The 14,180-nt window shown below is 60.9% G+C and overlaps 3 protein-coding genes across 8 annotated transcripts in view; 1 reads left to right on the top strand and 2 right to left on the bottom strand.

The window, feature by feature from the left end:
* Positions 1–14,180, top strand: part of LCN15 (lipocalin 15) — a 36,514-nt gene that overhangs the window by 1,083 nt on the left and 21,251 nt on the right. The gene's annotated exons all lie outside the window — the stretch shown is intronic.
* Positions 32–9,116, bottom strand: CCDC183 (coiled-coil domain containing 183). Its single transcript, XM_070595146.1, has 14 exons — positions 8,927–9,116; positions 8,256–8,377; positions 7,201–7,278; positions 6,915–7,082; positions 6,659–6,763; positions 4,834–4,956; positions 3,410–3,535; positions 3,228–3,282; positions 2,545–2,645; positions 1,752–1,912; positions 1,353–1,521; positions 1,154–1,264; positions 972–1,068; positions 32–229 (listed from the first exon to the last, which is right to left on the bottom strand). The coding sequence occupies exons 1-14, from the start codon at positions 8,994–8,996 to the stop codon at positions 111–113; spliced, it is 1,605 nt and encodes a 534-aa protein (XP_070451247.1). The 5' UTR covers positions 8,997–9,116; the 3' UTR covers positions 32–110.
* On the bottom strand, positions 9,744–12,899 carry TMEM141 (transmembrane protein 141). Of its 4 annotated transcripts, none has more exons than XM_070595176.1 (5): positions 12,572–12,899; positions 12,211–12,277; positions 11,930–12,013; positions 11,545–11,652; positions 9,744–11,138 (listed from the first exon to the last, which is right to left on the bottom strand). In XM_070595176.1, the coding sequence occupies exons 1-5, from the start codon at positions 12,623–12,625 to the stop codon at positions 11,125–11,127; spliced, it is 327 nt and encodes a 108-aa protein (XP_070451277.1). In that variant the 5' UTR covers positions 12,626–12,899; the 3' UTR covers positions 9,744–11,124. The 4 variants fall into 4 exon arrangements, with proteins under 4 accessions (XP_070451277.1, XP_070451276.1, XP_070451278.1 ...); XM_070595175.1 differs by lacking the exon at positions 12,211–12,277 and adding an exon at positions 12,099–12,210 and having other exon boundaries at positions 12,572–12,772; XM_070595177.1 differs by lacking the exon at positions 12,211–12,277 and adding an exon at positions 12,099–12,144 and having other exon boundaries at positions 12,572–12,738.

The raw sequence follows: 14,180 nt of genomic DNA, 5'->3' as shown, positions 1-14,180 counted from the left end.
GAGACGCCTGTCTCCCCGGGGCCCCCAGGAGTCCTGGAAAAATGCTTTATTGTGTAAAACAGCGGACGCAGGCGGGGGGACGGGGAAGGGGCTCCTCCTCCTCCTCCGGGTCACTTCTTCTTCTTCTTGGCCGCCTTGAGCTTCCCCTCGATCAGCCCCTGGGCCTGCCTCTTGATCTCGGCCCGCGAGGGGACGTAGCTGTGGTCCACGTCGGCGAACTGGAAGGTTTCTAGAGAGGAAGGCGAGGAGGACGGGGGCCGCGCTCGAAGCCCCTCTCTAACGGAGGTTTCTGATTCTAGATTTGTCTATTGGCGCTCATTCATTCACAGGCAAGGTACTCACTTAATTTTCTTACTTTTCCTGTTCCTGATTTTCTGGCATTTGGGGTCTTACAGACCGGGGACACACCGCGCTCCCAGGGCTAGCCAGTGCTTAAGAGTCAGCAGAGGGCTTGCCCCTAGGCGTGTCTTTCATGCAGACCAACCAATCCAGAAACCACAGCCCCGACCACCTCCTCTATCAAACTCACGCCAAGCCACTATTCCCCTGCCTAAATCGACCCGGGGCCAGGTACCAGGCAACTGGGGACAGCCCCTATGCTCCAAGCCCGCAGGAATTATTCACACGACCAATCTTAAACTGTGTACCTGCCCTGCCTTGCACTTCCCGCAGAAACCCCAATGAAGGCTCTGGCCTAGGCCTTCCCCTCGCCCCCTCTGCCTCTTGCCCGGCACTGGGCTCCCCTGTGTAGAAAATATTAAAAATTCTCCTTTCAATGGCATTAGCCTCTCCATGTCCTCACTAAGACACCTCCATAAATTAAAACCTGTGGGTACAACTGACACACGCTCTACGTCCCTGTAGCCCCCACCTTCCCTCCAGGCTGCCCTGGTCAGATGAAGCAAGCACCATCTCCAACCTCTGCCTCCACACAGCCCAGACCATCCCTCCGCCTGGCCCCCAGCCTGTACCTATCATATCCTCCTCCAGGCCCTCGAAGGTGATCCTGGTGTTCTGCCTCTCCTTCAGAGTCGAGGACTCCAGGGCGTCCCTCACCTTTGTGTTGATCTGCAGGGCACAGGGGACTGTCAGCTCCGAGGGAACATGGAATGCATAGGCACTGCCCTCCCGCGCCCTGCCAGCCCAGGGCTACCTCCTCAGTCCTAGACAACAGCTGCACTCTGTCCGCCAGGTACAGGAGCTTTCCCTCGCAGTACGCCAGCTTGCTGTTCACATCGAGGGTGCTGAAGGGCACCACTTCTTTCTGTAGGCCAGGAGGAGGGTCTCGTCTCCCCTCTGGCCCCTCCCAGGGACCCTCTGTGCAGGCGGCTCCTACCCACTCTGGCTGGTACCTGGGCCCTGGGCAGGGTAATGCCAATCAGCCGGATGTAGAGGTTGTCGATGCCCATCTGGATGGTCAGCAGTAACCTCTGGCTCTTGGTCATGCTGGCATGAGCCAGCTGCAGCCTGTCTTCCTCCTCCTTCAGCATGTCCCTCATTTTCTTCTCAATGGACTTAAAGCTGTTGGGGACAATGGGGTGGGAGGTGGCACAACCCCAAGGGCAAGGCAGCCGGGGTCTTGAGCTGGGCGCCGTGCTAGATTCAGGGGCCCAGGAGCTCAGATGTAGGCATGTGCGGTCCCCCAGCGGGGTCTCCACAGCTCATCTGCAGAGCACTCGTGGGCTTCCTGGCTATGGGGACACTCAGCTGCGAGCCTGGCGTCAGAAAAGGCAGGGGCCTCCCTGGGGTACCTGATGGAGCTGGGTGTCTGGTGGAACTTGAGTATGGCCTCCTCTAGTTCCAGCTTCTTCATCAAGGCCTCCAACTGTGCCCGCCTCTCCTCACAGTCCTCCATCTGCAGCTCCAGGTTATCCTCCGTGTTCTTCTGAGCCAGGAACCTGCCAGCGATGTCCTGGCCAGGCCAGTGGGGACAGAAGCAGGTGTGGGCCAGAAGGCCGGGGGCCCCATAGAACTGGTTTCTTCTGGGTCCTGCCCAGTGATTAGTAATGATGTTGACCATGGCTGGGCACTGAGAGCTTGCAAGGAACCAGCCATTGGGTGAAGGACTTTATGTGTGTCATTGCAGGTAACTCTCACAACAAGCAGACAGGGAAGATAACCCCAAGGTAGAGACAAGGAGACCACCACTGAGAGACTGCATGGCTTTGAGTCACTTCTCCAAGGATGGTCAAGCTTATGTCAGGGCCATGGACAGGAGCTGAAGGCTTACTCATAATAAACCCAGGTCGGATTAGCATAAAGGGGGCAGGTGGAGAGGAAGCTGCTCATTATGACGCTGTCAGCTTGGAAGGGCAGGCTGTGCCCTCGGCATTTGGATCCTCACATTCCAGTAGGAGGGTAGCTTGGATATGCCAGCCACATCCCAGGAGTGCCTCTACTCGGAGCCATGGGGGCTGCAGCTTTGTGTGTCCATTCATTCAAAAGGTGCCTGCAGACCCTGGTCCAGCTCTGCCTGGCCTTGGGCTGGGGTAGGGCCCCCAGCTGCCCTCCCACCCATGCCCCAAGAGTAACAGGGAGCAGTACCCAGAGGTGGGAGCACCGCACAGCGGTCTTGACTTTCTCCACCAAAGCAGTCACGTCCGTCTGGTATTCGATATCACCCTTGGAGGTGTCTCTTCTTCTCACTGGGCACAGCAGAAGGGAAGGGGCCAGCATGCAGGAATGGCGTGGGAGCTCTGCCTGAGGCCATTGGATGCCTCTGTACATGCCCAGTCATCAGGGGAGGCCACCCAAGAGGGGGGTACCCAGGTACCCATCAGGTAGCCTGCTCTCTCCTTGGCCGGCCCTTCAGGGATGCCCCAGGGCGGCTCCATCCAGAGGAGGACTGGAAGCAGCCTGGCACAGTGGGGCTTAGTGGCATTTCTCAGAGGTGGCTGGGACTCCTCATCTTTTCTGAGGAGTCACGGTCACCGGGCCCCTGGAGTGCGAGGAGACAGCATGGCCGAGTGCATTTTACAGCTGAGAAGCCAGGGTCCAGCTGCACTTGGCTGTGAGCCCAAAGCTGGTAGCAGCACCTTGAAGCGCATGCTGTGGCTGCAGCGCTCAGCCTCTGCAGGTGTAGCCGGGCAGCGATGGGGGCTCGTCTGTCTCCCTCACCCCAGCCACTGCAGGCTACACCTGGCCTCATGGTGACCTGACTGGATGGCAGAGCCAGTGCTGGGCTCTGGGGACCCTGGCTGGGGATGGGGAGGGAACTGAGCACTTACCTTTCAGGGTTTCTGTGCTCATTATATTGGATGGGAAGTCCAGGTCCCGCCGGCCCTGATGGGATGGGGAGGAGGAGGTGAGCAGTGGCCTCTGCCAGGCAGTAGGCCACCCCAACTGTCCTCGCGCTGCAGTGGGGGTCGTGGCGGGGCTGTGCCCCGTGGCCGGCCTGGCGGGGACTCACCCGGCGGTACCTCTCACTGGTCTCCTTGGTGTGGATCTTGTCAATCAGCTTCTTCTGCTGGTTGAGACGGTTCTCCCGTGCCCGCCGCTCCTCAATGAAGGTCGCCTCCCCTTGCCTCATGTTCATCTGGGGACACAGGGAGGCGGGCAGGGGTCTGTCTCACCAAGGCCTCTCGTGGTGCTAAATCCAGCAGTCAGTCTCAGTCCCCATCTTCCTAGATTTGGGAATACCATTCGAGCCTGCTGGCCACACCCTTCTTCCTAAAACGCCGGTGCCTGCCAGCCTTTACCGTCCTCCTTCCTTTTGGCCGTCCTCTCAGGATGCACCCCCCATCTGGCCCTTAGTGGCACGCAGGCCTCCCATGGCGTTACACTCCTCCCCTGCTGCAGCCACAGCTCGCGGACCCAACTCCCATGTACCTAACGGATTTCTCTCTCCAGCCCAGGCTTTCTGCTGCCTCCGGGCCAGCTCTACCTAGAACTCACTAAAGTAGATTCCATGTGTCTAAAAACGAACTCATCATCGTTCGCCAGACCTGGTCTCCTCCAGCGCGTCCAGCTTTGGTGGCTAAATCCATTGTCATCTACGCCTGTGTACACTTCCTGGACGCTGCTTTCTCCCTCACTGTCCACAACTAACTTAGCGCCAGATCTCATCAGGGTGATCTCTTAAACGCTTCTTGGCTCCATCTGCATTTGGTCACCCAAATCTACCCCTGGTCTGGCCCAAGTGACCAGCATCTTGGCCCTGGTCCCCTCCAGTCTCTGCAGCCAGGGCGTGCCCGTTTTGAAACACAAATCTGATCCCATCTCCCTCTATCTCTTCCCAGGGCTGCAGGTTGGCTTGGGGGCTGACACCTAAGCCCCAGTCGCCCCACTGCCTTGGCCGGCTCACAGGCTCCATTCCTCAGCAGCTCCTTGGCTCCAGCTGCTCATGCCTTTTTCTGGCTCTGTTCAGCCCCACGACCTTTGTTGTCTTTCCTCCTCCAGGGCTCAGACCGCCATACCTCAAAAGAGAGTCCCTCACCCCCCAAGTGCCACCTCCCCGAGCAGGTTCGTGCCCCAGGGTGGCCCCATGGCACCCACACCTCTCTCTGCAGCGCTGGCCAGAGGCCCTGTGGTCTTTCTTCACAGACTGCTGGATGAGCTTCAGGAGGACAGGCATGCCTGCCTTGCAGGGGCCTTGGCACAGACAGGGTGAATGGTGTCCCCTGCCCAGGCCAGACCAGTTCTCTCCCTCCTCCATCAATCTCAGGGCTTCTGGGCCCAGGGGGACCTGCTCTGTCCAGGGTCACAGTGTGTGAACAGAGCAGGCTGGCAGTACGGGCAGGTAGTGTGGGCACTGGGGTGTCCTGATGGACCCCAGGCCAGAGAGGTCTGAGAGAGAGCCCTGCAGGACCCCCCAGCCCTGGGACCTGAGCTCACCTTGACCTCATCTGTAATCATCATGGCATCTTGGGACATGACTGTCATATCTGACAGTTCCGAGCAGTAGTCACACACAAGATTCTGCAGCTTGTCCAGCTCTGTGGGGTATCCTGCCAGCTCCTGCACGGAAAGGGGCAGGCGGGCACTGAGCCTGAGGGCCAGCCACATGCTGCCTTGTTCCGTGCTCGCTTCCCTGGCCCCGCCCTAGTTCTCTGCTGGCCCCTAGAGTGGACCATGCCTGCCCCCCACCCCTTACCCCAGACCCTGTGAGCCCCGAGGACAGTGATGGGTCTGGCCTGTGGCCCCAGCCCCCAGCCAGGCACAGAGCACATGAAAGGAAGTGTTTTGGGAGGAGCAGACAGCATCCTCTTGGTGGGCTTTTTTGCTACCCAGGGTGACGGCCCAGAGGCACTTCCGAGGAGGCTGTGATGGCTGTCCCACCATGTGAGAGGTGACTGTGAAACCTGGGAGACCCACTGTTTGGGAGCGGCTGCTGTTTGAAGTGAAGCAGAAGGTCAGAGACTGAGGGCTCAAGGCCAAGGCCATCCTGACCAGCCAGCTGTGGGACCTTGGGAAAGCCATTTAACCTCTCTGAGGGTCCCCATCCACAGAAATGTGATAATGGCTCCTTCAGAAGGTTGCTGTCAGGATCGGTTGAGAAGGTATAATGTGTTTACACAGGGCCAGGTTCACAAATGTCCAAGATATCTTGGCTCTTAGTATTTTATTGTTAATTACTACAATGTAGAATCTTCGCTGTTTTTTTAAAAATGTGGATGACCAGAGGAGTTATTAAAAAAAAAAAAAGCGTATGTTCTGAAAAGATAATAAGGTGCCCCTGAGGGGACATAATGTGCCCAGGTGAAGGAGGGACAGGACCCTGAGTGCAGTCAGCGTGGGAAGGGGTGTGAGGAGGGCCCAGGAAGGGCAGGGGGGCAGAGCCTCCAGCTGAGTCTCCAGGACCAGGGGGCCGAGGTGGAGGGACATGTGGGAGGAGGAGGCTGTGCACCACCCAGCTCTGGGGGCCACGGGCAAGATCTGGGGGGCTGTGACCCAGCCGTGAGAGCTGCAGTGCCCACTCAGCCCCCCACACCCTCCTCCCAACCACACTTCCTGTCTCCCTCCCCCAGCCTCAGGATGAGGGAGTTTGAGGGGCTTCCCTCTCTGTCCCTGGCACCCACCCTTGGGCCCTCCTCTCTTCCTCCTCCTCCTCCTCCCATCTACCGTCTACCTGGCCTGTGGCAGGCGCCTGTGCTCTGCTGTGTGGGGGCCAAGGGCGGCCTACGTGAAGAGGTCTTGCCTCACAGTGGGGTTCATGGCCCCTGGAGGCCTCCTCCTGGCCTGCGCCGCAGGGAGCAGGGCACTGGCTCAGAGAGGCAGGCAGCAGGCCCCAGTCACTGGCCTGCTCAGAGGTGGCTTGCCCTGCACGATGTTAGGCGACTTTGGGAGGGTGCAGGGCGCAGCGCCTGCCCTCGGAGGCCAGGCACTGAGAGATGACAGGGCAGAATAAAAGCACACTAAACTACCGTATACATGCAAGAAGACCCAACAATTCTCACACCCCGTGAGAGGCCTTTCAGAGTGACAGACGCCACGTTCTTGAAAGAACTTTTCCAGGTACGCGGTGCCCCTGCTCAGCTGGCGCCCAAAGCAGCTCAGTCCTCCTGGGTGATCCAGCCCGGAGGAAAGCTGCAGGCCTGGGGCGCCCTGCCCTGGAGGCTCCCGCGCCACGAGAGATCCCAGCCCTGGCGCACTGGCCGGGGCCGCAGACCCCGCCCCTCCGGCCAGCTGGGCTCCCTGGGGCCCGGGTGAGGGGACTCACTTTCTTCAGATAATCCAGCAGGTTCACGTACAGCTGGTGGATGTTCTGGCTTGTGGTGATCTTGATCATCGTCTTTTCGATGTTGTTCTCCAGCTGGCGGATGACCTGGGGGCGGCCCGAGAGCGCATTGAGAGCGCAGAGGCCGGCCGGCAGGGGCTGGGCTTTCGGTCCTGTTCACCTAGCCCCGCCCCGCCCCTCCCGCGGAGCCCCGCCCGCCGCGAGGCCCCTCCGCTCCCACGGAGCCCCGCCGCCCCACCTGCAGCAAGCGCAGCTCCTCCTTGGTGGCGTCGGGCTGGTTCTGCAGGCCAGCCAACTCCAGCTGCATGCTCTCGAGCTTCTGCCCGCGCCGCCGCACCAGGTGGATCAGCACGTTGTGCACGTTCACGCGGTCGAAGACGTACTTACGCAGCTTCTCCCGGGCCACCTGGGTCGGCAACCCCGCAGGGACTCCAGCGTTGGGAACTCGCTCTGCCCCCCACCGGCTCCGCGGCGCCCTTTAGTGGGGGGTGCCCTGGCTGCGGCACTGAGGGATCCCATCTTACCTCCATGGTGCTGCGGCAGTGCGCCAGCCTCATGGGCTCGTCCTTCCCGCAGGCCTTGGAGATGGTCCACTGGTCGTACTGTGGAGCAGCGGCAGCGGCTGAGCGAGGGGCTGGGCCTCTCTGCGTTCCCCTAGCCACCGGCCCCCCAGGCATTGTTCCTAGGCTTCTTCTGCCCTGTGCTAGCCCAGCAGCAAGACCCCAGCTCCTCGGGCCACAGGAGGCAGAGCGCTACAGGACCCCATCCGGGCCATTCCAGCACCCATGCGATGGGGGTGTGGAGAGGAGAGCCCAGGTCTCCCCTATGTGAAAATTAATAAAGAGAAGCCTCATTTAAAATGGGGTGGGGAAATCCTGTAGGAGGAGTTATCATGCACACAGCATCATCATAGCTCACTTTACAGTTTAGGACAGGCGGTGGTGCAACTATTTTGCTGCTCCAGCAGTTGGAAGGAAGATTTTCTCCTTGCCCAGCAACAGCCCAGCCAATGAGAAGTCACTGCCACCCTGCACTCTTACTTGCACTCTCACTCTCCTCCACTGAACTTTCATTTAGAACAGCCCCTCCCAACTCCCCCCCCCCCCCCCCCCTTGTCTAGGAAAGGAAGCTCCCCTGCTTTGTTCTCTGGACTCACCTGTGGTTTATCATAGTCTGCATGCCCTGAGTTGTGATTCTTTTGCTATTCCCAAACAAACTCATTTTGCTGGGAACACAACTGGCTATTTTATTTTAAAGCCGACACCTTATGGCCAGAGAGCTGGAGGGACCCCTGCTGCAGGGGGTAACCTGGGAAAGGGACCCCAGTCACGCCCCAGGCCCTGCCCTTTGGGGTGGGTGGTGGGGCACCTGACCCCCAGGCTCACTGGTGTGACCAGAGCCCAGGGCAGAGGTCCCAGGGAGCCCCTCCTGAAGATGCCCCCTGGCTCCAGAAAGGTTGGTGTCAGAGCGGGACAAGGTGAGGAGGAGCCTGCCATCCACCTGTGTGTGGGGGCTGCTTCAGCACATGCCCACCCCCACCCCCCAGCCAGCAGGCAGCAGGGAGGGGCGGGCTGTTCACCTTCTTGGCCAGAGCCCAGTCCTGGGCCCCACGCCGAATGTTACCGCGCAGGAGGGCCAGCGTCGCCTTGTTCTTGATTGTCTTCTCCTTTACCGCCTGGATCTGCAGTGCCCGACATTGCTCTGTGGGTGGGCGAGGGACAGGCCAGCCAGGATGTGGGCCAAGGGCCTGGCCAGAATTTCTGGTCTGGGGAGGCTCCACATCACGGAGGCCCGGGTGGAGGGGCACAAGAACATTGCCTCCATCACCATGCTCCTTCCCCAACCCTGCTCAGGGCCATGGGCTCCCCTGCCCAGCAGTGCTCATCTGGACGGCTCTCAGTGAGCAGCCGTGCTGGCAGTGGGGAGGGTGAGGTGGAGGCCAGGGATGGACATGCCCTGTGATCCCTTCCAGACCCACCGGCCACGGAAGCAGGTGGGTCTCTTCCTGTCTCCCCTGTCCTGCTATGCTTTCAGATCTCCTTGAAGCACCTCAGTTTCTCCTCTCCCCTGCCCCCTGCATGGCTGGCCCCTTTGATCCCTTTCCAGGCTCTGTCTGGGGGGTGGGCGGTAGGCTGGCCACTAGCCTGTTGGCCCTGGACTGTCCCTGTGTTAAAACTGAAAGTCCTGCCCCCAGGAGCCCCTGAGCCCCCGTGGGGGGGGGGCAGCTGGCCACCCCAGCGGCGGGCTGACCCTGGAGCCGAGTGATGGTCTTCATCTCCTGCATCTGCTCGTCCATATCTGCCTCACTGTGCATCTTCATGGCGGCCTGCAGGGTCCTCCCGGGGCCCTCTGCACCTGCCGCCCACCCTGTGCTGGGTCTGCTCAGCAGAACTGCAGCTCAGATTGTCCCCTGAATCTCGGCCCATTGTGAGGCGGGCCAAGGTTCTCAATGCCCAGGGAACCCTGGAATTCCTAGCCCCCCAACCCCTGCCCCCAGCCGCCCTCGGCGTCATCCCTGCACACTTGTCTGTGGCTGCTCCCTGTTCAGGAGTGCCGCCTGGGTCAAGGCACCTATATCCATAGTGAGGTGATTGGTAGCAGCTTGGGACTGCACCCGACTCTGGCCCCCTGCACTCTCCCCTTCCCTCCCCGCCTAGGCCGTCCTCCACTGAGCCTCCTAAAGCTTCCGACCCCTCCCTGCCTTGTGAGATCTCCACTGCCCCACACCACCGCCAGTTCAAACTCCACACCCCAGGTGACCTGGCTCGTGAGACCCTCAGCCTCAGCCCTCCCTCCCCCATCTCTCCCTGACCTTCGCCTGCTGCCCGGAGCCCGCCTTGGTCACCTCCACGTCCTTGGAGAATTCCTGGGTCTAGCTTTAGATGTCCGCTACTCCAGGAGGGGTCAGTCCCCCGTCTCTGCACCCCTAGCCCAAGCTCCCCTTAGAGCCGTGTGCTCCAAGTGCGGGACAGCCTGGGGCTCCAGGGGGTGCACACCAGATGGGCTTTTCCCACCTGAGGTGTGTGAGTTTGCTGGGCTGCCTGACAAAGCACCACAGACAGGCGGCTTCCACAACAGGAATTTATTGTCTGCCATCCTGGAGGCTGCAAGTCCAAGATCAACGTGTCGTAGGGCTGGTGCCTCCTGAGGCCCCCCTCCTGGGCTTGTAGATGCTGTCTTCTCCCTGTGTCCTCACGTGGTCGTCCTTCTGCCCACCTGTGTCCTAATCTCCTCCTCTTGTGAGCACACTAGTCAGACTGGCTCAGGGCCCACCCTCACGTTAGCTTAATCAGCTCTTTACAGGCCCCCTCTCCAAAGGCAGTCGTATTCTGGAGTCCTGGGGGTTAGGGCTACAACATGGGAATTTGGGGCACACAGTTCAGCCGTGACAATGGCCTTCAGCCATGTGCTGTCACAGCACCCATCTTCCTCTGACCTCTCACAGATCCTCTCCCTTCCCCAGTTTTTATAAAGTGAGTCCAATCCCACCTAAAACTCCAAGTTCACCGTTGGCCCTCCCTCTGAGCCCAGGCCTTGCCCACGGGGAGGTGGAAGGGACTGCTGCGGCCATGGTCTGCTCCTGTCCTCCCACCCGTCTTCCCAAGGCCGGAGGCAGAGCCTGCTTACTGCCACGTGGACAGAGCTCCTGTAAGCTAGCTCTGGCCTCCTCTGCCTCTCCCTTGCTCCTCTCCTGGAGAGAAGTGACTCAATCTGACAAGTGTGTTGAAATGAAAGGCAGGTGGCATGGCCACTTCCTGTCCCTTGTCTCTTGGGAGCCAGGTGCTGACTGGCACACACCTGTTCTGTCTGGCATGCTCCTCCAGGCCACACTGTACGAAAACAGAGCCCCATGTAGAGTGGCCTCGATGGTCTTACAGGGCCCACAGGAGTGTCTAATTCTGAGTCAGTTGTTAGCAACTGCCCAGCACGTCCTCCAGTGTCAGCTGTACGGTACCAAGGTGAAATGTGACTCTTTCTCTTGCTGCTTTGACTAGTTTCCCAATTGCTTTAGAATTCAGGTGGGAACAGGGTGTTTATTACCCCCACAACCCCCAGCAGCAGCCGTCACCTCTGACTGAGGGGGATGCAGGGCCCAGAAAGGGGGTGTCAGAGCACCAGAGGTGCAGAAGCCCCTCCACCACGCGCCCCAGAGCTGCTGCCCCCAAATGCGTGCATGAGACAGGGATGATGCTCTCGGCTCTCAGCATCCACCACGTTTCCCGCCGTCCTTTCTGGCTTGACCCGGGCAGGGCCCAGGCTTGGGGCAGGGACGGTCTGCACGGGCCTGGCACACCTGCCTGTGCTTGTGTGCAGGGGACACGGTGGGGGCACTTAGGGTATGTGGAAGGCCTTTGTGGTGGGGGAGGGCAGCCTGGGGTGTGGAGATGCTGCAGGCCATGTTCTAGAACTCTCCGGCCCAGGTCTTCTGTGCCCCGGCTGGAGCTCTGCTAGCTGCGCTGATCTGCAAGAGGCAACAGGTGACAGCTGGAACCATACCCTAAAGCTGCTCATGGTCCCTGCACCCATTTTACTGTGGCAAAAACTGAGGCCTGTAACAAGGACGCCAGCAGCAGCCAGCCTTGAGATCAATCAGTTGCTGCTCTTGGGGTGCCCACACGCCTCACTCTGCACTCCCCCATCCCAGGGCCGCCCAGCTCCTCCTGGGTCTTCTTCCTACACACGAGGCTCAGGAAGGTCTGTCTGCTGTGTGCACTGCCACACCTGCCCCCCCAGGATGTGCATGGTGAGGGGACAGGCCAGAGGGGAGAGGCCCTGTCAGCCTGCACCTTGGGCCCCGGGTTTGCCTGCCTAAAACTCTGGGCCCTGGAGTCTCAGGTTCTGTGTCCCGCTGTCCCCAGGCCTCTCACCTGTGCCTGTGTCTTTGGGGAGCTGCCCCGTCTCCAGGAAGAGCCAGAGGTTGCTGCATTTCTGTGACTCCACTCGGGTCACCCAGTAGCTGGCCACTGAGCCTGCAACTGGGGAGCAGGGGGCAGGGGCCGGTGGGCTGGGGGGCCTGGGCCTCTGCACTTCTCAGGGAAAGGAAACCTGGGCACAGGCTTCTTCTGGGCAGATGGTGGTGGTGGGTTCAGGCAGGGCTCCCACTGGGAACTGAGGCCCCATCTCAGGAGGCAGGGATGCCGGGAGCCACAGCCACCCCCCGCCCCGCGCGAAGGCACCCACCCCGGCTGAAGAGGCAGGGTCACCTCCGGCAGCTCGGGTGCATTTCAGGGGCCCCAGGCACAGAGTACCCACCCACGGCCACCAGCACGTTCCACTGAAAGGGGTACGGAAACTTCCTCTGAATGAACATCTGCAGGCCGAAGGTCACACCACTGCCTGTCAAGAGCCGCAGTCCCCATCAGCCAGCCTGTCCACAGGGCTGGCCTGGGGACCACCTGGGCGCAGCCTGAGTGCCGCCCACCTGCCGGGCTCCCAGCACCTGCAGACAGGCAACCTGGCGCCACCTGCTGGGGAGTCAGGGTGAGACAGGAGGGTGAGGTCTCCACACCCCAGGACACCTGGACCCAGCCTACCTGTGACAAAGGTGAAAACGCCCTTCATGAAAGCGTTCGACTGGCACGCAGCATACTCCCCGAGGCCCTGGGACGGGGGCGGGGGGTGAAGGCTCAGTTCCCCTCCCTCTTCCGTCACCGTCCCTCCCTGCTTCCTTTGGGCACACTCTGACGGTGGGGCAGGGGACCACTCGTCGTGAGGCCCCGGGGGCTGGGACACATCCCATCTGCCCCCACGCCCACCAGGGACGCCCCGATCCTCACAGCAAGAGGGTACTCCCTCTCTGCCCCTCTTCCCTGACAAGGGCACCCCCGCCGAGCCCCCCGCCCCGCTCAGGTCAGGTCCTGGGTCCGGGGCCGCGTCTCAGGCCGGCCTGCTCACCGGGTGCTTGGCGGCCACGGCGTCGTCCACCCGGGACAGTCCCAAGTTCACCATGGCCGGCGGGTCGCGGAGAGCCGGCCTGCGCAGGACAGGCCGGAGGGCGGGAGGGAGCGCGCGGAGGGCGGGAGGGAGCGCGCGGAGGGCGGGAGGGAGCGCGCGGAGGGCGGGAGGGAGCGCGCGGAGGGCGGGAGGGAGCGCGCGGAGGGCGGGAGGGAGCGCGCGGAGGGCGGGAGGGAGCGCGCGGAGGGCGGGAGGGAGCGCGCGGAGGGCGGAGCGCGCGGAGGGCGGAGCGCGCGGAGGGCGGAGCGCGCGGAGGGCGGAGCGCGCGGAGGGCGGAGCGCGCGGAGGGCGGAGCGCGCGGAGGGCGGAGCGCGCGGAGGGCGGAGCGCGCGGAGGGCGGAGCAGGGGCGCGCGCACTCCTCCCCGTGCCGCCCTGGGTCGCCTTCCTCGTTAACATGCTGGCAGATGCGTGATAATTATTGTTATCGTTGTATGTTGGGGTGAGGCTTTGTTTAAGGGATTAAATCTCTTGGAAACGACCACGGAGTGCTGATGTATTGGATGATTATCTATCAAATTAATTCCAAAAATGCTATAAGCCCATACTTCGAGCCTTTTCTGTGCTAGGCGCTGGGGGTCCCACGGAGGAGTCAGAGCCTCTACCCTCATAGAGCAGACAGCTGGACAGACCCGGGAAAACAAAATGGGGAGGAGAGTAGAGGGGCCAGGGCATGTGTGGGGTGCACCCCCGAGGAGCTGCTCAGAGGGAGAGACTGCCGCAGAGGTCCTGGAAGAGGACCCTCAAATGTGAACTGCTGGGTGGGACTGAGAGTGGCATTTCAGCTGGCTAAGGAAGGAAGGGAAGACAAGGGGAGTGATGCCAAGGTCAAGGGTCAGTGGATGGGAGCCCCCAGTGGGTTGAAACATTGCTGGAGTGGGGACAGTAAGAAGTGACTTGGAGGGACAAGTGGTGAAGTAGCCAGGGAAGAAGCCTGGACACCGAGGCTTCAGAGGTGGACACAGTGGCATGACAGTGACCACGGGAGTGGGAGGCTAGGTGGGACGTCGGAACCAACCTTGGGGCTAAGGGGCTGGGTGGGTGGCCCACCTGGATGTCGGGGTTGCCCAGGCAGCAATGAGGGAGGGAGGCCGTGAGCCAGGTCCTAAGCGTCTTCGAGGAGTGAGACGGGAGAGGCCCAGAGCAGGGGGGTGGCTGAGGGAAGGCTGGTGCTGTACTTTCCACGAGTTCAGGATTTGGGAGGACGGGGAAGGAGAGGCCACCACGGAGAATCAGGCCGCCAAGGCCCTGGACTGGGGCCACTGAACAATTAGGGTTATTATGAGCCCTGAACTTTGGTAGATGACTCCTGCTTTAAACTCCTGGTTGTTAAAATGCTTTCTTAAAAAAAAAATTCATTATTGCTTGTCAATGAAAATAATGAACATTCTGTACAAAAATTAAAGCAGTGCAGATGCTCCCGAAGTAAAACATATACTACGCCCCCCCCCCCCGCCCCAATGTGGGCGCTGGCGGGATGTTCGCGGGGCAAGGGGGAGACGGCGGGATGTCAGGAAGACTCGGGGAGATGGGGGAAATGTAGGGTGATAG

Source organism: Equus przewalskii, chromosome 26, assembly GCF_037783145.1.
Source record: "Equus przewalskii isolate Varuska chromosome 26, EquPr2, whole genome shotgun sequence".
NCBI lineage: Eukaryota > Metazoa > Chordata > Mammalia > Perissodactyla > Equidae > Equus > Equus przewalskii.
The sequence above is the reverse complement of the archived record's forward strand: the minus strand, read 5'-3'. Positions and strand labels throughout refer to the sequence as shown.

Coding starts and splice junctions, on each gene's coding strand:
- CCDC183 (XM_070595146.1), bottom strand. CDS start 8,996: ATGAAGATGCACAGTGAGGCAGATATGGACGAGCAGATGCAGGAGATG. Junction 7,279..8,255: donor ACTGGGCTCTGGCCAAGAAG/GTGAACAGCCCG, acceptor GCTGCTCCACAG/TACGACCAGTGGACCATCTC. Junction 3,283..3,409: donor CCAGTGAGAGGTACCGCCGG/GTGAGTCCCCGC, acceptor CCATCCCATCAG/GGCCGGCGGGACCTGGACTT.
- TMEM141 (XM_070595175.1), bottom strand. CDS start 12,625: ATGGTGAACTTGGGACTGTCCCGGGTGGACGACGCCGTGGCCGCCAAG. Junction 12,211..12,571: donor CCGTGGCCGCCAAGCACCCG/GTGAGCAGGCCG, acceptor CCTTTGTCACAG/GTAGGCTGGGTCCAGGTGTC. Junction 12,014..12,098: donor AGGTGCTGGGAGCCCGGCAG/GTGGGCGGCACT, acceptor GGCTCTTGACAG/GCAGTGGTGTGACCTTCGGC.